We start from the raw sequence: 25,990 nt of genomic DNA, 5'->3' as shown, positions 1-25,990 counted from the left end.
CCGAGTGAAAATAAATGGAACCACTCAATCCTGACTGAAAATAGGGAATCATGAAAAACAAACTAACTAAAAACTCCACTAAAACACACCACTGATACTTTGTTGCACCACCTCTGGCTTTTTAAAACGGTCTCTGAGGCATGGACTTAACAGGTGACAGACAAACAGTCTACTCTTCTTCAATCTTGCTCCAGCTATCTCTGACTGCGGTTGTCCGATAAGCTTTTGGACCATGGGACAATTCCCTCAATTTGCACCACAGAGTTTCAATTATCCTCTTGAAAAATATCAATTTGGTGCATCTATCGAAGATGTAACGAGAGCCATTGCCATTACCCAAAATGCAGACCCTTTATCGTCATAGACCAGGAAATTTGCATGGTTTCTTCAGGCAGTCGTCCTCGTAAAACTCCATAGAGCGGGACCAAACTGAAGTTCCAACATCATGACTTTGCCCAACACAGATTCATCCCTGAATATGACTTTCATCCAGTCATCGATCATTTATGATTGCTTTTCATTAGCTGGTATTTGGGAAGCAACATCTCAAACACTGGAGACGCAGAACAGGATGTACAGACCAGAATCGGAAAAGCTGCAGGAGTCTTCCAACGCCTCCGGAACATCTGGTCATCAAAATCTATCAGTACGTCCACAAAGCTGAGCCTCTATATGTCAGTGGTCATCCCTGCAGTGACCTATGGCCTGTGAAACGTGGATGAAGACATCAAGCTTGATGTCTTCCACCGACGGTGCCTCAGATACATCTTGAGGATCTCAGGAGAGACCACATCACCAATGAAGAGGTGATGAGAAGGGCAGGGGTAGCACCGTTGTCCGACATAGTCTCTGACAGGAGAAGGAGAATGGCTGGACACGTACTCCGACTGCCAAGAGGGAGACCGCAAGTGTGGCAATGACCTGGGTGCCAGAAGAGGGAAAGAGGAAGAGAGACGGCCAAAGAAGATGTGGAGACAAACAGCCAAGGAAAACCTGAGAGAGATGGGAGTCAACTGGCATGGAGCAAGAAGGGTCGCCAGTGACCGGAACAAATGGAGGGGACTCGTCGCCCAATGTTCCAACAGGAACGGGAGGAACTAAGTCTAGGTAAGTTCATTAGCTCATTGTAACCTTGTTGTTTGTTTCTTTCAAGCTGTGAATGATATATGTGGTTCAGCTTTTCTGTATTCAAATTCCATTTCCATTCCCTTGTGGCTCACAGATAGTGACTCCACTTTCCGCATTTTTCTGTTTTTAAGGATATTGTCATAAGTTTTCTCTCTTGATGCTTTGATGTTTTCCTCGGTCTACCAGTACGCTTGCCTTATACAACCTCCACATGTTGTTTGTTCAATCAATCAATCAATCAATCAATCAATCAATCAATCAATGTTTACTTATATAGCCCTAAATCACTAGTGTCTCAAAGGGCTGCACAAACCACAACACAAACCACTACGACATCCTCGTAGGCCCACATAAGGGCAAGGAAAACTCACACCCAGTGGGACGTCGGTGACAATGATGACTATGAGAACCTTGAGAGGACCACATATGTGGCATTTAAGTCTCACCTTAAAACTCATCTGTATACTCCAGCCTTTAAATAGACCTCCTTTTTAGACCAGTTAATCTGCCGCTTCTTTCTTTCTCCTATGTCCCCCCCTCCCTTGTGGAGGGGGTCCGGTCCGATGACCATGGATGAAGTACTTGGCTGTCCAGAGTCGAGACCAGGATGGACCGCTCGTCGGGACCCAGGATGGACCGCTCGCCTGTATCGGTTGGGGACATCTCTACGCTGCTGATCCGCCTCCGCTTGAGATGGTTTCCTGTGGACGGGACTCTCGCTGCTGTCTTGGATCCGCTTGAACTGAACTCTCGCGGCTGTGTTGGAGCCACTATGGATTGAACTTTCACAGTATCATGTTAGACCCGCTCGACATCCATTGCTTTCGGTCCCCTAGAGGGGGGGGGGGTTGCCCACATCTGAGGTCCTCTCCAAGGTTTCTCATAGTCAGCATTGTCACTGGCGTCCCACTGGATGTGAATTCTCCTGCCACTGGGTGTGAGTTTTCCTTGCCCTTTTGTGGGTTCTTCCGAGGATGTTGTAGTCGTAATGATTTGTGCAGTCCTTTGAGACATTGTGATTTGGGGCTATATAAATAAACATTGATTGATTGATTGATATGTGGGCAACCTCCCGCCTGCCCCCCCCCCCCCCCCCCCCCCCCCCCCCCCCCCCTCTAGGGGACTGGATGCAATGGATGTCGAGCGGGTCTAACATGATAATGGGAATTTCAATCATAGTGGATCCAACACAGCCACGAGAGTCCAGTTCAAAGCGGATCCAAGACAGCAGCGAGAGTCCCGTCCGCACAGCTGACTGTGAACAATCAACATCCTTGCAACATTGCGTGATAAATTACCTTCTTGATTCATGTCAACCCGTCTGGTGCAACAGCTCTCCAAGGAGTGTTTGAACTGCAGAATACTACTACAGCTTCATCCATCCATCTTCAACCGCTTATCCGGAATCGGGTCGTGGGGACAACAGCTACAGCAGAGACCCCCAGACTTCCCTCTCCAGAGCAACATTAGCAACTTCCTCCTGGGGGATCCCGAAGCGTTCCCAGGTCAGAGAAGAGATGTAAACCCCCCATCTGGTCCTTGGCGTGCCGCGGGGTCTCCTCCCAGTGGGACGTGCAACGAGGACCTCCCTAGGGAGATGCTCATGAGGCATCCGCACGAGATGCCCGAACCACCTAAGCTGGCTCCTTTCCAAGGGAAGGGGCAGCACCTCTACTCCGAGTCTCTCTCGGGTGACTGAACTTCTCACCCTATCTCTAAGGGAGATGCCAGCCACCCTTCAGAGAATCCGCGATCTTACTCTTTCGGTCATGACCCACATTTCACGACCATAGGTGAGAGTAAGAATGTAGTTTGTGTCAATGCTTTTGCAGATGATGTGGTCCTGATGGCACCTTCGATTCGTGACCTTCAGCTCTCACTGGATCGGTTCGCAGCCGAGTGTTCAGCGGCTGGAATGAGGATCAGCATCTCCAAATCTGAGGCCATGGTTCTCAGCAGGAAACCGATGGATTGTACAGTCCAGGTAAAGAACGAGACTCTGTTCCAGGTGGAGGAGTTTAAGTATCTCGGGGTCTTGTTCACGAGCGAGGGAAAGATGAAGAAGGAAATCAGCCGGAGAATCGGAGCAGCTGGGCAGTATTGCAGTCTCTCTGCCGTACTGTTGTGACGAAACGAGAGCTGAGCCAGAAGGCAAAGCTCTCGATTTACAGAGCTATCTACATTCCTTGTCCTACTACAGCTTTGAAAAGGAACATTTCCAGGGTGAGTCCATATTTTTTCTTCAAAACTCATAATTTGTTTCAGTCTGCTTGATCTATAACTAACATTCATTTTTTTGATTTCTTTACGGGTTTCCTGAAGCCAGAAAGTTACTATTTAAAATGACGATCGTTTTGTGTCATGTCTGTTGCCTGTTTTTTTTCTACACAATTAAACAACTGAATGAACATCCTCCAAGTCTTGTTATTCCACAATTGAGGGTTGCTGATGATTCTAAATGAATATTTAACTAAATTAGTCAAAATATTGATACTTGATAAGAGTCAATGCTATAGAAGAACTTTTAAATTGTTTTTTAGCTAACAAAAATAAAATTTCGATCCAACCACTGATGCTCCCTTTCTTTTCAACACTAGCAATTTATGAATGAATCCATCTTTACGTGTACACCTGGAAGTGGCCACTGAACTGCAACAAAGTAACCCAACAGTTGTTTTATTACCCTCTCTCTGATTATCAAATTCATAATTTCCTTGTAATATTTGCATATTTTCTGCTGTTACACGCTTCCATATACTCTCTTAAACGTTACTAAGCACTTATCTCTAACGTTGTTTCGAACTAGTTTAGCAGCCAGATTAGCGATTAGCTGCCCTTTCCTCCCAGCGGGTTCCAGTAGAATATAGAATATAAGTCCCAGTTCCCATCAAAGCCCAACCCAAGACTGAATATATCGATATCCTGGTTCTACATACTGGGTAAGACAGTTCCGGCCATCTCTGCTGTTGTTCATGCTGTCCCAGCTGTACGGCGGCCCCTGCCAGGTACCTGGACCGGGGGGCGGCCAGCCGGACGTCTTGTTCTTGTGGCTGAAAAGTAAGAGAGAGATCAGACAGACAGTTACTATTTGAATAACCATATTTAAAAAAAAACGATCCAGTACATACGGATGTAAGCCTAATTAGTGTTTTGAGGTTCTGCCAAGGGTAGCTCATGGGGAATCAAAGGCGGAGAGGAAAACCCTGATAAACGGTGTAAGTGCAGATTAACCCAACAATGTCATTGAGGATTTTAGGAGAGTAGGAACAGCCAGGAACAAAGCAAAAAAAAAAGGAACCGTGAAAGGTTTTTTTTGAATGCGGAATACTAGAATGACGTCAGCCGCATTGATCCAGGGTAAATCAAACAAGAATAATTTCCCCATTAGTCAAATACAAGCCTGAGCTGATACTACTCTGAGCATTTGCAGTCCATTTTAGTCCAAACCACTAAAAGCCTGTCTTACAATAAGCGAAGTGCATACTAGATAAGGATGTTGTCACCGTACGAATCCAGGTGACTAGGTCCCACATGGTGTCGCTGATGGAACGGATGCATCAGTGAGTCACGTCATCGCCTCTAGTAGCTTGGAAACACTCTCGTCCGGAGGTTGTAAGAGTGAAAAAAGTCTCACAGCTGTCAGTTATCTCCGTCAAGAACTGAACGAGCCAGAAAGCCATTCTCCCGTCCAAGTTTCGGCAAGAGCTGAGTTTGCGTCCAGGGCAAAAAAATCCGATCCGCCGCCACCTTGAGTCGGACACTCGGGACAAATAGACGGCGTGAACGGGTGTGTGAACGTTGATCGACATTCATGGGTCGGTCATTGTGCAGCTGTAAGCAGCTGTGCTTCAAACTGAACCAAACTGCCATGGCCTCGCCTCCTTTATCCCATAATCCCTCTCATCAAAGAGAAAACAAATCCAAGCTTGTGTGTGTTTGTGTGTGTGTTTGTGTGTGTGTGTGTTTGCGGGTACGAGACAGAGAGAAAATGAGAGGCCTAGTGTGTATATCTACGTGTCCATCGCCGATTTGCATGAGTGTGTATGCGGAGTAAGAGGATTTTCGGAACGCGGTGCTGTGGTTGGGACTGGGGGCCAACTCTGAGAGCCGTCTCTTAAAGTTGACATGAACGGCATTCTTGACTATTTTTTTCAAGAAGAATATTCTCCACTGTCTGAAATAAGGATGTCCCGATCAACATTTTTAGCGTCTGATCCGATTTCCCTGAAAGCCTTCCTGTATCCATAGACTCTCTACCTGAATTTGTGAACAATACAAACTACCAGAAATCATTTTGTAATAAAAACAAGATTCTAGTATTGTTTATACATTGATACTAAAAATTAAACAATGGATGTCCGCTAACTTTTTGCAACTTAATGCCAAAAAAACGGAAATGCTGATTATCGGTCCTGCTAGACACCGACCTCTATTTAATAATACAACTTTAACATTTGACAACCAAATAATAAAACAAGGTGACTCTGTAAAAAACCTGGGTATTATCTTCGACCCAACTCTCTCCTTTGAGTCACACATTAAAAGCGTTACTAAAACGGCCTTCTTTCATCTCCGTAATATCGCTAAAATTTGATCCATTTTGTCCACTAAAGACGCCGAGATCATTATCCATGCGTTTGTTACGTCTTGTCTCGATTACTGTAACGTATTATTTTCGGGTCTCCCCATGTCTAGCATTAAAAGATTACAGTTGGTACAAAATGCGGCTGCTAGACTTTTGACAAGAACAAGAAAGTTTGATCATATTACGCCTGTACTGTATATACCTTTATATACATATATACATACATATATACCTGTACTGGCTCACCTGCACTGGCTTCCTGTGCACTTAAGATGTGACTTTAAGGTTTTACTACTTACGTATAAAATACTACACGGTCTAGCTCCAGCCTATCTTGCCGATTGTATTGTACCGTATGTCCCGGCAAGAAATCTGCGTTCAAAAGACTCCGGCTTATTAGTGATTCCTAGAGCTCAAAAAAAGTCTGCGGGCTATAGAGCGTTTTCCGTTCGGGCTCCAGTACTCTGGAATGCCCTCCCGGTAACAGTTCGAGATGCTACCTCAGTAGAAGCATTTAAGTCTCATCTTAAAACTCATCTGTATACTCTAGCCTTTAAATAGACCTCCTTTTTAGACCAGTTGATCTGCCGCTTCTTTTCTTTCTCCTATGTCCCCCCTCCCTTGTGGAGGGGGTCCGGTCCGATGACCATGGATGAAGTACTGACTGTCCAGAGTCGAGACCCAGGATGGACCGCTCGTCGGGACCCAGGAATGGACCGCTCGCCTGTATCGGTTGGGGACATCTCTACGCTGCTGATCCGCTTGAGATGGTTCCTGTGGACGGGACTCTCACTGCTGTCTTGGAGCCACTATGGATTGAACTTTCACAGTATCATGTAGACCCGCTCGACATCCATTGCTTTTCGGTCCCCTAGAGGGGGGGGGGTTGCCCACATCTGAGGTCCTCTCCAAGGTTTCTCATAGTCAGCATTGTCACTGGCGTCCCACTGGATGTGAATTCTCCCTGCCCACTGGGTGTGAGTTTTCCTTGCCCTTTTGTGGGTATAGTCGTCATGATTTGTGCAGTCCTTTGAGACATTTGTGATTTGGGGCTATATAAATAAACATTGATTGATTGATTGATAGATTAGATTAGATTAGATAGTACTTTATTTATTCCGTCAGGAGAGTTCCTTCAGGAAAATTAAAATTTTCAGCACAATCCCATTCAAGATCAGACAAACATTACAGGGAGACAGAACAGGATCGCTGACGGGTCTGCCGGCTTCCTGCGCCCCTTACAAAAAAAGATGAGATACAGGTAAACAAGGGGGGGTAATGGGAGAAAAAAAATAGAAGATTAAAATAAAATTAAAAAATCGGTCTTAGCCTGGGCCCTATATACTATACCAGGTACTAGAGATGGGCGGTTTGCGGTCTCATCCGCGGATAAACCATGACGAAAAAATAGATTTTAAATAGATCCGGGCGGGTGGCGGTTGGACCATTTAGAAATATTTGATATACATGGTTCGGTACCTTTACCGTTCAAAGAGCCATTTTGGACCCGTGTCACAAAGCGAAGAAGACAATAGGAGACGTAAACATTCTCAGGAATGTCTTTCAGTCACTCCAGTTAGTAAGTATTTGACGTGTTTTGAAGCCTTTGCCTTTGACGCCTTCTAAAACATGTACAATTTACTTGCCAGTCCAGCAATAAGTTGTGTGTGGCTTCTGCAGGACACACGCACACGACTGAGAGGCATACTGGGTGATACAGAGTACACTAATGGTTGTGATATAAACAATTTTAACACTCTTACTAATATGCGCCACGCTGTGAAGCCACACCAAACAAGAATGACAAACACGGCAGCAACCAACCGAGCGGTATAGCTCGGTTGGTAGATCGGCCGTGCCAGCAACTTGAGGGTTGCAGGTTCGATCCCCGCTCCCGCCATCCTAGTCACTGCCGTTGTGTCTTTGGGCAAAACACTTTACCCACCTGCTCCCAGGGCCACCCACACTGGCTTAAATGTACTTAGATATTGGGTTTCACTATGTAAAGCACTTTGAGTCACTAGAGAAAAGCGCTATATAAATATCATTCACTTCACTTCACACGTTTCGGGAGAACATCCTCACAGTAACACAACATAAACGCAACACAGCAATTACCCAGAATCCTTGGCATCCATGAGATCCTGACTATATTATTCACCCCCGCTAGCAGCAACCCCCCCCGTGCGTCAGTAAGGTGGCCTTACTGACTCCCTTTTGAGCCAATCTTGACATCTACAAAAGATTAGTCACATGTAATGTTTTCAATGTAGGTGTAAAAATAATGTATTGATATATTTCTTTTGTATTTATGTCATTCTCTTGTTTTGTTTGCATGGCTCAAAATAAACCATTCATTCATTCATATTCAGGAAGTGTCATGAATGCAAAGGATTCTGGTATTTGTTGTGTTGCGTCTATGTTGTCTTACTGTGAGGATATTTCCCGAAATGTGTTTGTCATTCTCGTTCGGTGTGGCTTCACAGTGTGGCGCATATTAGTAAGAGTGTTAAAATTGTTTATAGCACAACCATTAGTGTAGTCTGTATCACCCAGTATGCCCTTCAATCTTGTACATGTGTTTGCGAAGCTGAATACAGCATGTTGCTGGACTGGCAAACGGTTCGTACATGTTGTTGAAGGTGTCAAAGGCAATGGCTTCACAGCACGCCCTTATTCCCGTTATCTGAAAGAGCACCATCGGATATTCGCGAGAACGTTAGCGGCTCCCATTGACTTCTTTACTTTGTGACATGGGTCAAACTAGCTCTTTAGTGGTAAAGGTCGCCGACTCTGGATATATAACACGGGCGGGTGGCGGGCGGTTGCGGTTAGGATAAAATGTTGGTGCGGGTTTATGGCGGGTGGATGACGACTTTAGTGATGCGGTTGCGGATGATATAATTGCCTATCCGCGCATCTCTACCAGGTACCAACAGAAATCAAGATCTGGATCACCCCTACTTTACATTGAAGCTTCAGCAGTTAGATAGGGGTTGGGTTAGAGGTTGGGTCGTGGGGACTCCAGCCTAAACAGAGAAGCCCAGACTTCCCTTACCCTGGCTACTTCGTCCAGCTCCAAAACAAGATTCTAGTATTGTTTGTACATTGATACTATACCAGGTACCAACAGAAATCAAGATCTGGATCACCCTACTTTACATTGAAGCTTCAGCAGTTAGATTGGGGTTGGGTTAGAGGTTGGGTCGTGGGGACTCCGGCCTAAACAGAGAAGCCCAGACTTCCCTTACCTGGCTACTTTGTCCAGCTCCTCCAGGAGGAATCTCGAGGTGTTCCCAGGCCAGCAGAGACATGGTCTCCCCAACGGGTCTTTCCCGTGGCCTCCTACCAGTCTAATGTGGTCTGGACTCCTCCTGACCAGATGCCCCTAGCCAATCCTCTCTGTGCTGCCACCTGGTAGAGGAGTTTGCGTGTCCCAATGATCCTAGAAGCTATGTTGTCCGGGGGCTTATGCCCCCTGGTAGGGTCTCCAAAGACAAACAGGTCGTAGGTGAGGGATCAGACAAAGAGCAACTCGAAGACCTTGTGAAGGACACAAATCGAGGACCCAGATTTCCCTCGCCCGGACGCGGTCACCCGGGGGACCCTCTTTGGAGCCAGGCCCGGAGGTGGGGGACAATATCTTAAGGTATTATTATTATCGAGGTATACATGTATTAAGAGTACATGTATACAGGGGTGTCGAACTCAAATACAGAGTGGGACAAAATGTAAAACTGAACAAAGCCGCGGGCCAAAGTTGAACAAATGAACCTTTTAATAGGGACTCAAACAAGTTTTGCATTATAAAATTGAACAAGCAAGGCTTATATAACTTTATAGTGACATGCAAAATCCAGTCTCAAATACTACTACTAATAAAAAATATCAATGGCATATCAAATACAATTCAAATAAAAATTGAATGCCTCTTTTCCATTTGCAGCCTTCTGAGGTAAATATCAACATTAACTTTTCCTGGAAGTTAATAATAAATTTGAAAATAAAATAACAATATTGAATGAATCGAACATCTGAGCCTTGAAGTAACAAGAGAAAGTGCATGAATATAATGTTAATTATTGCTCAGTTTGCTACGCTGATTTGCTTTAACACTAAATATGGAACAAACAACTCTTATATAACTTAGTAGTGCAAAAGAAACTTTCAAAAAACAAACGAAAAAACATCAATGGTATATTAAATACAATTTAAATAAACAATTTAATGCCTTTTTTCTATTTGCAGCCTACGGTGCGGTTGTTCTCCCGAAATGTGTTTGTCATTCTTGTTTGGTGTGGGTTCACAGTGTGGCGCATATTTGTAACAGTGTTAAGGTGTTTCCTGTCTTGCCTCTGGTGAGGGCGGTCACATTTTTCTCCGCTCCCTCCTTTCCTAGCTTGCCCTCTTCGTTTTTGTCTAGTCTGAACTTTTTTGAAGCCTCTTTCTTTGCGCTGTCCTCAAATCTAAACATCAGACATGGATTTGATCAGCTGGACTCTGGATGCAATTGACAAAGTCTTTTCGAGGAGGAAAAGAGGTCCGGGGGAGCCTGGCTGCCCTGATGGAACCATTGTTGCGGGGCTAGGTGAGAGACTCCTGGGATAAATGGGGAATCATGTGCCTCTCAGTCCTTTCCATCAAGGACGTGGATTACGGTGCACCTGCTGGTTGAGCTGGGCATTGCTCTGGTGTATCGTCAAATTCGTAAGACGATGGCAGCCACTCAAGGAGCTCAAAGGCTGTTCGTCGCAATAGATGGTTTGGGCAGTGCTATGGGAACACAGACTGTGCCAATTTCTGCACTAATTCGCAATATGGATCACATCCTGAAGAAGTTTGCTGAAAAGGAATATTGAAATGAATTTGAGAGAGCCGGCTTGGACTAAGAACAGACAAGTCATTGTTTTGTCTGTTCGCGAAAAACAAACATCCTAGTCTACGATTTGACTCACTCGAATGGCCTCGACGCGAGGACACCTCAATGATGGACGCTTTTGACCTCCCTCCCTTCTCAACGACACCTGGAGTCAAACTTTTTCAGATCGGCCTGAGTCTACAAAAACATTACACCATCACACCCAAGACAAATGGGCAGACTAGCACACACCTCCTCCCCCACCCCACTCCTTCAACACCGCTTGTTTTTCCCCCTCGGGGCCTTCCAGGGCTCCAACTCCCCTCCCCCCTCTGTGCGAGTTGTCGTGATTAAATGTAACATGTTAATGTGTGCATTGTAAATGAGGTTTTTTCCCTTGGACTCAGCCTGCACCCCCCTCCTTGATATTTTTTTACTCTTCCCCCCTTTCCCAATATCGCGTTTTCCCCAACTTTTTTAAGGAGCGCCGTAAAAAAGGTGGGGAAGAGTCTTGTCTCCCTGTAACGTATGTCTGCTCTTAGTAGGACTGTGCCGAAAATGTACTTTTCAGTTCTTATGTGTCTTGTGCATGTTAAGAATTGACATAAATCCAGGCTCGGGATCTTTCTGTGTGGAGTTTGCATGTTCTCCCCGTGAATGCGTGAGTTCCCTCCGGGTACTCCGGCTTCCTCCCACTTCCAAAGACATGCACCTAGGGATAGGTTGATTGGCAACACTAAATTGGCCCTAGTGTGTGAATGTGAGTCTGAATGTTGTCTGTCTATCTGTGTTGGCCCTGCGATGAGGTGGCGACTTGTCCAGGGTGTATAATGCCTTCCGCCCGATTGTAGCTGAGATAGGCGCCAGCGCCCCCCGAGACCCCAAAAGGGAATAAGCGGTAGAAAATGGATGGATGGATGGATGGATAATCTTGAATCTTGTTTATACGGCCACCATCAGTGTGACCTGTATGGCTGTTGAACAAGTATGCCTTGCATTCACTTATGTGTGTGTACAAACAGCTGAAATTAACGTGACTTGACCGGTACGCTGTTAGTATGGAGGAAAAGCGGACCTGATGACAGGTTGTAGAGGACGTTAAGCTCTAATGTTAATTTGATATTGCCTCAAGGGCCAAATGAAATTAAACGGCGGGCCTAATTTGGCCCGCGGGCCCGAGTTTGACACCCATGATGTATATCTTGAGTGAGTATTTTTTTTTACATGTGTTTGGCACTCCATTTTACGCATTGACTCTAAGGGGATTTCAGCAATACACTTAGACAAGAAAATCAATGCCTTCGCTCTTTCCTGAGGAGCATCTATCTTCCATTCTGCTGCGGCATGACATTTCTTGATGGATGTTTCCGTGATATGATTCTCAGTAGTGAAGCCTGTGCGGAATAATGGATAGCCGAGAAAACCCAAGCACGCAAAACAAAGTTTTCTTTGCCGTTACTTGAATTATTCCCACCTAATTAGAATCCAGATTGTTTTGTTGTTACGATGTAATGAGCTCAGCGGGAGTGATTGCTCACATCTGGCCTTTCATAGGGCGCCATTAAAGATATTGATCCTGCCTCTGCGTTCCGCTGCTTTAAGAAGTGGGTATCATTGATAAATTACTGCTGCTCTCAGCCTTTCAAACCTTTAGGACCAATGAATGTTTATCTGGTGACGGATGCTATCGGCGGATGACAGTCAGTGTGTCTTTTTGCAGGCCCAGACGCATAAAACTGTGTGTTTTGGGGAAGGAAATGAAGAATTTTGGTAGTTGCAGTGCAGATTTTACGTACAGTAAAAAAAAAGAAAAAAGGTCAAACAAACAATAATATTAAATTAAAGCTGCAAGCAGCGTTGGTCGGGTCCGCCTTTGGCTGCTGCCGCCGCTACTCAAGCCCTGATCTAAGTCAGACCAACAAAGAGGTTTTTATTTCATGTCTCTACGACATTTCTAACAGAAGTTACATGCAGTTTTGTCTGGGTTTTTTCCTAGGGGCGCTAGAGCGCAATTTTGATTTCTAGGGTTTGGTTTTTTATTAGATGACAATTTTCACCAGTCCTGATGTGTGTGTAAAATTTGGTGAGTTTTGAAGCATGGTAAGGGGGTCAAATTACGGATCGGCGTTTCTGGATGTTGTTGATAAATGGCTTTCGCAATTTTGAGTTTTGGGGTTTGGTTTTTTTCATTAGATCGCAATATTCGCCAGTCCTTATGTGTGCACCAAGTTTGGTGACTTTTTTGAAGTATTTTAAAGGGGTCAAATTACAGCGCAAAGAGGCAATAATTGCATTTTTTTGCGCAAATTTTATTTTGAAGGGGTTTTTGCCAACTTCCCGTAGATTTTTGCTGAAAGAAGTGAGTGTATGAAAATTGGGTCTAAGTCGGACCTAATTAGGAGTTTTTGTTTCATGTCGCTATGACATTCCTAACAGAAGTTACATGCAGTTTTGTCTGTAATTTTTTCCTAGGGGTCGCTAGAGCGCAGTTTTCATTTTGGGGGATTGGTTGCTTAATATGTTGGGAAGGTTTGCTATACCGACATGTGTGTCAAATTTGGTGAGTTTTGAAGCAATTTAATGGGGTCAAATTACAGCGCGTAGGTGCGGAATAATAATAAAACACAGCAGTTTCAATAGGGTCCTTGGCCCTTTGCAAAGGACTCCTGTGGAGTCCTTTGCCATGGGCCAAGGACCCTAATAACTGTGACATAAAAAAACTAAAAACTTACATGGCATGGGCAGGAGGGAAACTATGGACAGCATGATTAACAAGCATGGCATGGCATGAGTAGAGGTCAAATCGCCAGGCTAACTCCCTGGCAACTTTCAGTTTAAATAACAGACATGATTAGTGAAAACAGGTGTGCGAGTGCAAAACGTGAGACAGGTGCGTGACAGGTGAAAACTAATGGGTAGTCATGGAAACAAAACGAACAAGGAAGTGCATGACAATAGTAAAAGTGCTTTATAAATATCACTGAGCACACAAGTTGTTATTCAAGCGGATACTCAACGCAATTTCTTCGCTAGCATGGCAGCTTCAAAGTCACTAATCTATGTTTCTTACAGTTAGTGTTATCACTGGAGGACTACAAGACAAGGACTCGCTAAACAATCTGTACTACACACCCTAGGACGGGGGTCGGCAACCCGCGGCTCCTTGATCAATCTGATGTGGCTCAACTGCATACTTGCTAATTTCCCCGACTTTTCAGGGAGGTTTTCCGGATTTCAGTGCCTCTCCCAGAAATCTCCCGGCCATCAATATAGAGGGCGTGCCGTGTACCTTTAACGTACTCTGGAACATGTCGTCGCGTTCACATTTTTACCGTGCTATCTACATGCCGGCTGGTCACGTAGTGAGTGCGACCGCTATTCTCACACGTCAGTCACTGCAAGGCTTACTTAGTCAACAGCCATACAGGTTACACTGAGAGTTGTGATATAAACAACTTTAACACTCTTACTAATATGCACCACACTGTGAACCCACACCAAACAAGAATGACAAACACATTTTGGTAGAACATCCACACTGTAACACAACATAAACACAAGAGAACAAATACCCAGAATCCCATGTATCCCTAACTCTTCCGGGCTACATTATACACTCCCGTTACCAACAACCACCAACCCCCGCCCACCTCAACCGACCCTGATGTACAGAATTTGCCAAATAACGTGCGGGAACCATCTTTCCGCCCAGGACTCCCACGACTTAAGCGCTATAGTGAGTTGATTCTTCACGCTCAAGCTGTTTTTTTTGGGGTGTTTTTTTTCCTGCCACACGTGGAAAGCCGGTCTGTGAAAATAATGCACACTATAAACCGGTTCTTGGTGGGGAAAAAGGTTGTGGATCCCTGCTCTAATGGTGGCCCCTAATGACTAGAATCAAGCAGTCTCTGTGTGACTGTCCACAGATGACAAGGCCACTGCTGCCTGAACACTTCCACCATCTATAATTAGCAACGATGACGTCATGGCAACAATGGTGCACCGTACAAGACAGGCTTGTGCCAAGACCAAAGACTAAATTTGACCAGGGCGAATGTGCCCTTGACTGTTTACTTGTTAATGGACAAGGGATGTAACGGTAAATGGTATAATGATAATTCGCGATAAAATTCCAGACGGTTAGTAATACGTCATTTATTAAATGCATTTTAGGCAACAGGAAGTCAGGCACATTCGCACCAGCGTCATTTGGCTTGATAATCATGGCGGACTACTTTATTTAACTGTATCAGTGTTCAAACAACACCAATACTAAGTCAAATGTGTTGTCATCTCATCCAACTGAACGAAGGTTGTAAAGATTCTGTATTCGATGTGAGAGGTGTCACTCTTTTGTTTTAGTTGGCCAAACTGTTGAACCTAGAGAAGAACTAAACTTGTTTATCAGACTTCCGACTAATTAGCCAAACTGCTTTGTGTTTTATTTTGATATCACAAAATAAACACTATGTTTTTTTTACATTTTCATGTCAAAAAGGTATTACTTCAAAAATCATTCATGTGACACATCATTTTGTTGATGTTTTACTGTGTAAGGCTAATATCTATATGAGATATTTTTGCTCAAACTCTAAGTGGATCTGTCCCGATACAGCATCTACATGTACATATAAATGTACAAACCTAAATAAATAAATGAATCATAAAAAAAATACTATCAAAATGTAAAAATAGCGATTATAAACTTATAATATATATATATATATGTATATATATATATATATATATATATATATATATATATATATATATGAAAGGCATCATGAAATGACAAAATGCTGACAGGTTTATGATCGCTATTTTTACATTTTGATAGAAGGAAGTATTTTTTTATGATTTATTATGTAAATGCTGTATTGGGAATTCGAATATATATATATATATATCTATACCCCAAAAAGGGAATAAGCGGTACAAAAAGGATGGGTGGATATATATATATATATATATATATATATATATATATATATATATATATATATATATATATATATATATATATATATATATATATAATACATTTAATTTTTTAATTTTTCTATATATAAGGCATCATGAAATGACAAAAAGCTGACAGGTTTATATTATTAATGAATAAAAAAACATTTTACATATATATACATGTATATATATATACATACATATACATATATATATGCATACATATATATTCATACGTACATATATACACATATATATATATATACTTACATATATATATATATCTACACATACATATATACATACATACATATATACACATACATATATACACACACACATATACATATATATATATATATATATATATATATATATGTATATATATATATATATATATATAATAGAATAGAAAGTACTTTATTGAGCCCTGGGGGAAATTCAGCACCAGTTTGCTCACAATAGACAAAATATATATATATATATATATATATATATATATATATATATATATATATATATGTAAGTTTTTTTTTATTTATTAATGACATAAACTTATAAATAATATAAACTTTTTAGTCATTAATATAAACTTGTCAGCTTGTTGTCATTTCATGATGCCTTTATCGCATATATATATATATATATATATATATATATATATATATATATATATATATATATATATATATATATATATATATATATATATATATATATATATATATATATATATATATAGCCAGATGAGGTGGTTCAGGCATCAGGTCAGGATGCCACTCCAACGCCTCCCTAGGGAGGTGTTTCGGGCACGTCCAACCACTAGGAGGCCACGGGGAAGACCCAGGACACGTTGGGAAGACTATGTCTCCCGGCTGGCCTGGGAACGCCTTGGGATCCCACGGGAGGAGCTGGACGAAATGGCTGGGGAGAAGGAAGTGTGGGCTTCCCTGCTTGGGCTGCTTTCCCCGCGACCCGACTTTGGATAAGCGGAAGGAGATATATATATATATTAGGGGTGGGCAAATGAATGCGTTAATTACGCGTTAGCTCATCAATCTATTAACGCCGACAATTATTTTATCGCATATTTGCGTATGTTGTTTACATGCTTTTATTTTGTTAACGCCTTTTCTTAACAAGATGGCATCTCCCGGATGTACTTCGGCGTGGAGGGGCTCTTGGTAAAGATGGAACATTTGGCGAAAATACCGGACAATTCTGCAAATTTCCTGGCTGGCTTACAGCGTGGTCACTCCGGGATCACTTACGACCGCCAGACAATTCTGGATGTGGATAGATCGGGCCGTTTTGGACTGAATGAGGCGTGCTTGCTAGACCGGCTAGCTAGCATGGGAATACTTTGCCGGCTACATCCAGCGGCCTGTGAAGCAGCGGAGTATATGTGTTGTCTGTCTATTTATGAATAATGCAGACCAGGAGTGTTGGCTGAGTTCTTAACGTTTGCTTTCAGAGCGTGCATATCACAACATACAAGATGCCGTCATGGCGACACAACCTATACCGGGCTACCGCGCATGCTCCTCACTCCTGTTGCATGCTGGGTAGGGTAGTTCTTTTTTTCCCTGGCTCATAACATCACAATATAGTACCATGTATATGATGCCTTCAGTTTATCAAAGCACCAAGCAAACAATTGGAAAATTCCCATCATATCAATTCCTAGATATGGTCATAATTATTTTAAGTGCACTACGCAGAATAAACACAACATTATTAATATTGCTACTACGGATAATTTGATCAAAAATTCCCTAAAACAGCCCACTACCTATAATATAGGTTTTTTAAACATAAGATCCCTGATAAAAAAAAATGTTTCTGCTGTTACCTCAGAAATTGCCTGTTCGGATGTTATGATTGTGGCTCAGAGATTTGTATGTAGATTATATTTATTTTCCATAACAAACAGGATAACTTAAACACCCTGGCAGTGGCAATAAGCTTAAATGTTTGTATTTACATTTTTGGAGTTGATTTTCATCAAATATGCTATTTAACTGCTACTGTTTAACAAGGACTGATTTAAATTGTGTTTGCACAACAAATGTTTTGGCGCTTTTGTTCATGTGGGAGAATATTCCAATAAAGGTGCACTACACACTACTTTTGAATTCATTATTGGGCTTTGTGTATACAATGCAGTTAATCGCGATTAATCGGAGAAATAGTGCGATTAACTTTGATTAAAAATTTTAATCGTTGCCCAGCCCTAATATATATATATATATATATATATATATGCTTTGGAGCCCCTGCCTGGAAAGAAAATAATGTTTTTTCTTGGTGCCCTTCTAACCTGCTTTGGTACCCTAAAATATGAGCCCCCCCTTTAAGGGCAACACTTGCCTTTACCTTAAAAAAGTAAAAATTCAAGTCCTGGGACTATCACCAAATGTTTGCTATCGTGCAAACAATATGCTTAAGTTTTCTCTTCGGCCTTTCCACTTAACTATTTTCTCTGCATAATTCTGTCTTTTTCCTCTGTCAGTACGCACACTATCACCCCCCCCCCCCCCCCCCAACACACACACACACTTCATCTTGTCCACCATGTCTTCATGAATATAACATTGGAGAAGTTTGTTCAAAGTTTCCCTTTTGAGTGCTCTGCCTTTATATAGTACCTGCCGACAACATGTTTTAGCTTTCAGTGGATTTGACACACAAAAGCTTGTGTGCACATGTGTACACACACACACACACACACACACACACACACACACACACACACACACACACACACACACACACACACACACACACACACAAACAAACACACACGAATACCAGAGGATGTGCATTAGAGGCTTCGGACATTCATGCTTTACTTTTCTTTTTTTTGTTTGTATTCCTTGCAGATACAGTTCTCTGGCAAAACATGGCCAGAAAAAGGTTTTTTGTAGCCGATTTGGACAAAGAAGAACCTTGACCTCCACTGTTTGTCACCCTTGCACATATTTCTAGCTGTCAAATTCTAATAGGAGAATCCGTATTAGTCATAGAATACAAAGTGTCGCCGTTAGCGGTGGACCAATCTGTGATTGATATCAGATAACTGTCCCATAGCTGCAAAAAACAAGCGTCGGATGATATCAGACGGAATCTAAAATCTCCGATTCAAGGTCCGATACGAGCAAGTAACATCCAAATGTCCTCCAAAACAGCAGTAAAGGGCTGTGGTCTGCAGGCCGGGTCTAAAACTCATCAAATATCTCCATGGTAACCATAATGGCGATATGTCCCAATACTAGGGATGTCCGATAACATCAGACTGCTGATATTATTGGCCGATAAATGCTTTATAACAGTGGTCCCCAACCTTTTTGTGGCTGCGGACCGGTCAACACTGGGGGGCATTTTTTTATTTGTATTGTTGGTCATGAAAAAATGATGTTTTTTGGGTTGGTGCACTAATTGTAAGTGTATCTTGTGTTTTTATGTTGATTTAATTAAAATAAAATAAAATAAAAATTATTCTGCGGCCCGGTACCGGTGATTGGGGACCACTGCTTTATAATGTAATATCGGACACTATCGGTATCGGTTTTATAATTATCGGTTTGAAAAAGTAAAATGACTGTGGAGAGGCGGAGCCGGCAAACGAGCAGCGGGGCAGGGCACGCTGGAGCCCTGCCCAAGATGGCGGCAAGGAGGCGGAGAATGCGGCTGAGCGGAGAGGCGGGGCGTGCCGGGAGCGACGCTACGAGCGAGATCAGGTGCGTGGCTTGCACACCGAGAACTCATCAATCAATCAATCAATCAATGTTTATTTATATAGCCCCAAATCACAAATGTCTCAAAGGACTGTACAAACCTCTACGACTACGACATCCTCGGAAAAACTCATATAAGGGCAAGGAAAACTCACACCCAGTGGGCAAGGAGCTGTATAAAAGTGGAGAAGGAGGAGAGATCGGGGCAGAAGGAGTAGGAGAACCCGCAGCAGAACCTGACCACCGAGAGCGACAGACAGCAAGCCGAAGACAGGGATGACGCGGCCGGCTGAAAGCGAGCAGGAGAGAAGGAGCTGAAAAGCAACTCGATCGCAGACAAGCTTGTGTTGTTGAAAGAATAAACAAGAGTCAAACCTGCTCAGCAAAATGTCCTTCCTTGGTGGTCCATGGAACCCGCACGACGACGGCAAGAGTCTGTCACAATGACTTTTTAATACAATGCTGTGTACTTGGACGTAGGGTGAATTACAGAGTGCCAATAAACCTTAAAGGCACTTCCTTTGCGTACTGGCCCAGTGACATTATATCCACGGCTTTTCACACTCACGAGTGAATGCATGCATACTTGGTCAACTGCCATACAGGTCAGACTGGGGGTGGCCGTATAAACAACTTTAACACTGTTACAAATATGCATCACACTGTGAACACACACCAAACAAGAATGACAAACACATTTTGGGAGAACATCCACACCGTAACACAACATAAAAAAAATAAATAAATAAACAGATCCCTTGCAGCACTAACTATTCTGGGATGCTAAAATATACACCCCGCCCACCTCAACCTCCTCATAGTCTCTCTCAGGGAGAGCATGTCCCAAATTCTAAGCTGCTGTTTTGAGGCATGTTAAAAAAAATAATAATGCACTTTGTGACATAAATAAAAAATATAGCAGTGCCATGTTGGCATTTTATTCCATAACTTGAGTTGATTTATTTTGGAAAACATTGTTACATTGTTAAATGCATCCAGTGGGACATCACAACAAAATTAGGCATAATAATGTGTTCATTCGACAACTGTATACATCGGTATCGGTTGATATCGGTAATTAAGAGTTGGACGATATCGGATATCGGTAAAACGAGCCATTATCAGACATATCTACCCAATACTGTTAAAGGGGAACATTATCACATTTCAAAAGGGTTAAAAACAGTAAAAATCAGTTCCCAGTGGCTTGTTGTATTTTTTGATTTTTTTTTCTAAATTTTACCGGTCTCGGAATATCCCTAAATAAAGCTTTAAAGTGCCTTATTTTCGCTCTCTGCGAAGACACTGGCCATTTCCCTGTGACATCACACAGTGCTGCCAATGTAAACAAACAATGGGAATACCACAGCAAGATATAGCGACATTCGCTCGGATTCAAACTCGGATTTCAGCGACTTAAGCGATTCAACAGATTACGCATGTATTGAAACATATGGTTGGAGTATGAAAGTATTGAAGAAGAAACTGAAGCTATTGAGCGAATTCATAGTCATAGCATGGCCGAATAGCTGCGTTAGCATCGCCGGTAAAATGTGCGGACCAAACGATCAGGACTTTCGCATCTTTTGACACTGGAGCAACTTAAATCAGTCGATTGGTAAGTGTTTGTTTCGCATTAAATGTGGGTGGGAGGAAACGTAATAGAGTTGCAAATGCATCTGCAGGTTATCCATACATCTCTGTGCCATGTCTGCTTTAGCACCGCTGGTAAATAGCATGTTAGCACCGATTAGCATAGCATGTTAGCATCGATCAGCTGGCAGTCAACATCAACAAAACTCACCTTTGTGATTTTGTTGACTATCGTTGCAAATACATCTGCAGGTTATCCATACATCTCTGTGCCATGTCTGCCTTAGCATCGCCGGTAAAATGTGGAGACACTCTGGCACATTTAGTGGGGGTCTGGCGGCAGATTTCTTGCCACTTTCGCATCTTGGGGCCGGTGGTGCAACTTGAATCCCTCCCTGTTAGTGTTGTTACACCCTCCGACAACACACCGACGAGGCATGATGTCTCCAAGGTTCCAAAAAATAGTCAAAAAAACGGAAAATAACAGAGCTGAGACCCGGTGTTTGTAATGTGTTGAAAATGAAAATGGCGGCTGTGTTACCTCGGCGACGTCACATTCTGACGTCATCACCTCCGGCGCGATAAACAGAAAGGCGTTTAATTCGCCAAAATTCACCCATTTAGAGTTCGGAAATCGGTTAAAAAAATAAATGGTCTTTTTTCTGCACCATCAAGGTATATATTGACGCTTACATAGGTCTGGTGATAATGTTCCACTTTTAAAACCCAGCGGTCGTGACGTGGAATCACGTCAAACGACAACGTTTCGTCACACAAAATTTCCCGAGCGCGGCCACCGCTGCTGCTCACTGCTCCCCTCACCTCCCAGGGGTTCTGGGTCAAATGCAGAGGGTCATTTCACCACACCTAGTGTGTGTGTGACTACCAGTGGTACTTTAATGAAGCGTTGCGCGAGCAGACAAACGAGACGTGGCGTTGGAGCATCTCTTCAGCACCGAGGACAGCTCCGTCCTGGCAGCCTTGCCCAGTGGTTGTGTTTGGTGCTACACAACCTGCACACCTCGTACGGACACACACACACACACACACACACACACACACACACACACACACACACACACACACACACTAGACATGTCAGGGCTGTGTCAATAAGTTCAGGGTCGGCGTCATCAATCACTGCCCGGTTAAACCCCAGGCTGCTGTGTCGCCATTACACAATGCAACACAACTAACAAAAGAAAAGTTTTGCATTCTCTGTACACACAACTATCTAGTGCCATCTGTCTTGTTAATAGCTTCTTGCAAACCCTGTTTCCATATGAGTTGGGAAATTGTGTTAGATGTAAATATAAACAGAATACAATGATTTGCAAATCCTTTTCAACCCATATTCAGTTGAATTCACTACAAAGACAACATAATTGATGTTCAAACTTTGTTATTATTATTATTTTTTTGCAAATAGTAAATTAACTTAGAATTTCATGGCTGCAACACGTGCCAAAGTAGTTGGGAAAGGGCATGTTCACCACTGTGTTACATCACCTTTTATGTTAACAACACTCCATAAACGTTTGGGAACTGAGCAAACTAATTGTTGAAGCTTTGAAAGTGGAATTATGTCCCTTTCTTGTTTTATGTAGAGCTTCAGTCGTTCAACCGTCCGGGGTCTCCGCTGTTGTATTTTACGCTTCATAATGCGCCACACATTTTCCATGGGAGACAGGTCTGGACTGCAGGCGGGCCAAGAAAGTACCCGCACTCTTTTTTTTACGAAGCTACGCTGTTGTAACACGTGCTGAATGTGGCTCGGCATTGTCTTGCTGAAATAAGCAGGGGCGTCCATGAAAAAGACGGCGCTAAGATGGCAGCATATGTTGTTCCAAAACCTGTATGTACCTTTCAGCATTAATGGTGCCTTCACAGATGTGTAAGTTACCCATGCCTTGGGCACTAATGCACCCCCATACCATCACAGATGCTGGCTTTTCAACTTTGCGTCGATAACAGTCTGGATGGTTCGCTTCCCCTTTGGTCCGGATAACACGACGTCAAATATTTCCAAAAACAATTTGAAATGTGGACTCGTCATACCACAGAACACTTTTCCACTTTGCATCAGTCCATTTTAGATGATCTCGGGCCCAGAGAAGCCGGCGGCGTTTCTGGATGTTGTTGATAAATGGCTTTCGCTCTGCATAGTAGAGCTTTAACTTGCACTTACAGATTTAGTGACAGTGGTTTTCTGAAGTGTTCCTGAGCCCGTGTGGTGATATCCTTTAGAGATTGATGTCGGTTTTTGATACAGTCCTGTCTGAGGGATCAAGGGTCACGGTCATTCATGTTGGTTTCCGGCCATGCTGCTTACGTGGAGTGATTTCTCCAGATTCTCTGAACCTTTTGATGATATTATGGACCGTAGATGTTGAAATCCCTAAATTTCTAGCAATTGCACTTTGAGAAACGTTCTTAAACTGTTTGACTATTTGCTCACACAGTTGTGGACAAAGGGGTGTACCTCGCCCCATCCTTTCTGGTGAAAGACTGAGCATTTTTGGGGAAGCTGGTTTTATACCCAATCATGGCACCCACCTGTTCCCAATTAGCCTGCACATCAAATAAGTGTTTGATGAGCATTCTTCAACTTTATCAGTATTTATTACCACCTTTCCCAACTTCTTTGTCAAGTATTGCTGGCATCAAATTTTAAAGTTAATGATTATTTCCAAAAAAATAAAAATGTTTATCAGTTTGAACATCAAATATGTTGTCTTTGTAGCATATTCAACTGAATATGGGTTGAAAAGGATTTGCAAATCATTGTATTCTGTTTATATTTACATCTAACACAATTTCCCAACTCATATAAAGACGGGGTTTGTATTATAACGTAGCAAACAATTAATAGGCAATAAGAATATGGACTAAATGCATATTTGCGGCACCAAAGAAGCCTGAGAAGGTTAAAAAATGGGCAATTAATGGAGAAGGTATTAGGCAAGTGCCTTCCAAGTAAGCAGAGAACCACCTGACGGAGAGGATTACTTGGTTTGAAGGATGGTCTGCTTGGGAGTTTATGTCACGTTAATATGCCCTTTGGGAGTGCAAACTTAAGAACAGGGGTCTCAAACTCACTTCACCTCGGGGTCCCGGGATGCAGAGTCTGGTTGAGGCTGGGCCGCGAGAAAAGATTTCTTTAAAAAAAAATGTTGCATACTAGTTGTATAATGACGTTTCAAATTATATTCTTTGAGCAAATAAGACATGTCGGGATGCCCCAAAGAAATATTGCATCTCCCACTTTTCATGGAATTGTCTTTGCTCATCACTTCACTGCGGGCTTTGAAAAAAAAAGACATGTTTGGGGTTGTGGAATATATTTGTATGTAGCCGACACACGGAGAATAATGTTATTTACGCAATGTGTGTCGTCCCGCTTTTCCTCCCTACAGCAACACGGCTGATAATAGCCAGGAAAGTACCAGGATAGCGAGCGCAAAAAAGTGACGGCTCCCGGAGTATAGAAATATATGTAGTGTTCATCGTGTGAGGCCATGCAAATTCCATCCATTTTCTACCGCTTATTCGCGAAGGCCGCTGGCGCCTATCTCAGATACAATTGGGCAGAAGGCGGGGTACACCCTGGACAAGTCGCCACCTCATCGCAGGGCCAACACAGATAGACAGACAACATTCACACTCACATTCACACACTAGGGCCAATTTAGTGTTGCCAATCAACCTATCCCCAGGTGCATGTCTTTGGAGGTGGGAGGAAGCCGGAGTACCCGGAGGGAACCCACGCATTCACGGGGAGAACATGCAAACTCCACACAGAAAGATCCCGAGCCTGGATTTGAACCCAGGACTGCAGGACCTTCGTATTGTGAGGCAGACGCACTAACCCCTCTTCCACCGTGAAGCCCGCAATGCAAATTAAACAGTTCAAAAAACTAATAATGGTTGGAATTGTTCCAGGCTAGCGGGGACTGTTATTACTGACGGACAGGTATCGCGGTGTGACTGCACCCAGGCACATAAGAAAACCCTCGTCTCTGTCACTTTCATTTGCCGCTTTTCCACTAATGCAGGGGTAGGCAACCCAGAACGTTGAAAGAGCCATTTTGCGGCCAAATAACACAACGCTGTCAGGCGCCATTTGTATAAAACTTGTGGGTTGCAATTGGCGTGTCTGAAACCCCTGCTTAAGAATGAGTGATTAAATAGAATTTTTTTTTCCCAATGAAATAAGTACTTTGCATTATTAGCCCAACACACATTTACACTGAACAAAGGTCATGTGCACAAAGAGAGAGGCCACCTATCGACTATTCCAGCTATTTGGTCAATTGGAAAGGTTAGAAAATGTGAGTGTGTGTGTGTTTGTGTGTGTGTGTGTGTGTTTGTGTGTGCACAGCTGCCGCATGGGAGCGTGTCAATAAATCTGTGGCTCGCAGAGCGCAGTGCACAAATATGCACTCGAGGTTGTTTGCAATCATGCTAAAACATGTGCGACCACTGCCGCTGACAACAACATTGTTGCCCAGACATGGAAGGGAAACAGTCAATCAGGCTGGTGTGTGTGTGTGTGTGTGTGTGTGTGTGTGTGTGATGTGTGTGTGTTTGTGCGTGCGTGCACCTGCAAAATCTCATGAGATCTACAAAAGTCTTAATGTTTTAATTGATACTGACAATTATTCTAACATTATATAAACAATGCTTCTTTCTGTAATAAATTAAGATAACCAAAATATTCTCACAACAAAAACAACCCAAAACCGTATGCAGAGATATTAACATATTGTTAAATACTAGCATAATAAATGATCATGGATAAGTAAATAATATAAGATGTAGATAAATAAATGGGTTGTACTTGTATAGCGCTTTTCTACCTTCAACGTACTCAAAGCGCTTTGACACTACTTCCACATTTACCCATTCACACACACATTCACACACTGATGGAGGGAGCTGCCATGCAAGGCGCCAACCAGCACCCATCAGGAGCAAGGGTGGAGTGTCTTGCTCAGGACACAACGGACGTGACGAGGTTGGTACTAGGTGGGGATTGAACCAGGGACCCTCGGGTTGCGCACGGCCACTCTACCACTGCGCCACGCCGTCCCTATGTGTAACGTATGTAGTCATATGTACAAACCC

The 25,990-nt window shown here is 43.0% G+C and overlaps 1 protein-coding gene across 4 annotated transcripts in view; it reads right to left on the bottom strand.

Annotated features, from left to right (window-relative positions):
- Window positions 1-25,990, bottom strand: part of LOC133544209 (FERM and PDZ domain-containing protein 4-like) — a 138,347-nt gene that overhangs the window by 46,843 nt on the left and 65,514 nt on the right. For 3 of the 4 annotated variants that reach the window (XM_061889348.1, XM_061889346.1, XM_061889347.1), the window contains exon 2: window positions 4,065-4,178. In XM_061889348.1, the coding sequence (XP_061745332.1) occupies window positions 4,065-4,178 (114 nt within the window). Of the gene's footprint in view, window positions 1-4,064; window positions 4,179-4,612; window positions 4,996-25,990 lie in introns of those variants that run through there. The other variant, XM_061889345.1, reaches the window with a different exon arrangement.

Source organism: Nerophis ophidion, linkage group LG27 (assembly GCF_033978795.1).
Source record: "Nerophis ophidion isolate RoL-2023_Sa linkage group LG27, RoL_Noph_v1.0, whole genome shotgun sequence".
NCBI lineage: Eukaryota > Metazoa > Chordata > Actinopteri > Syngnathiformes > Syngnathidae > Nerophis > Nerophis ophidion.
The sequence above is the reverse complement of the archived record's forward strand: the minus strand, read 5'-3'. Positions and strand labels throughout refer to the sequence as shown.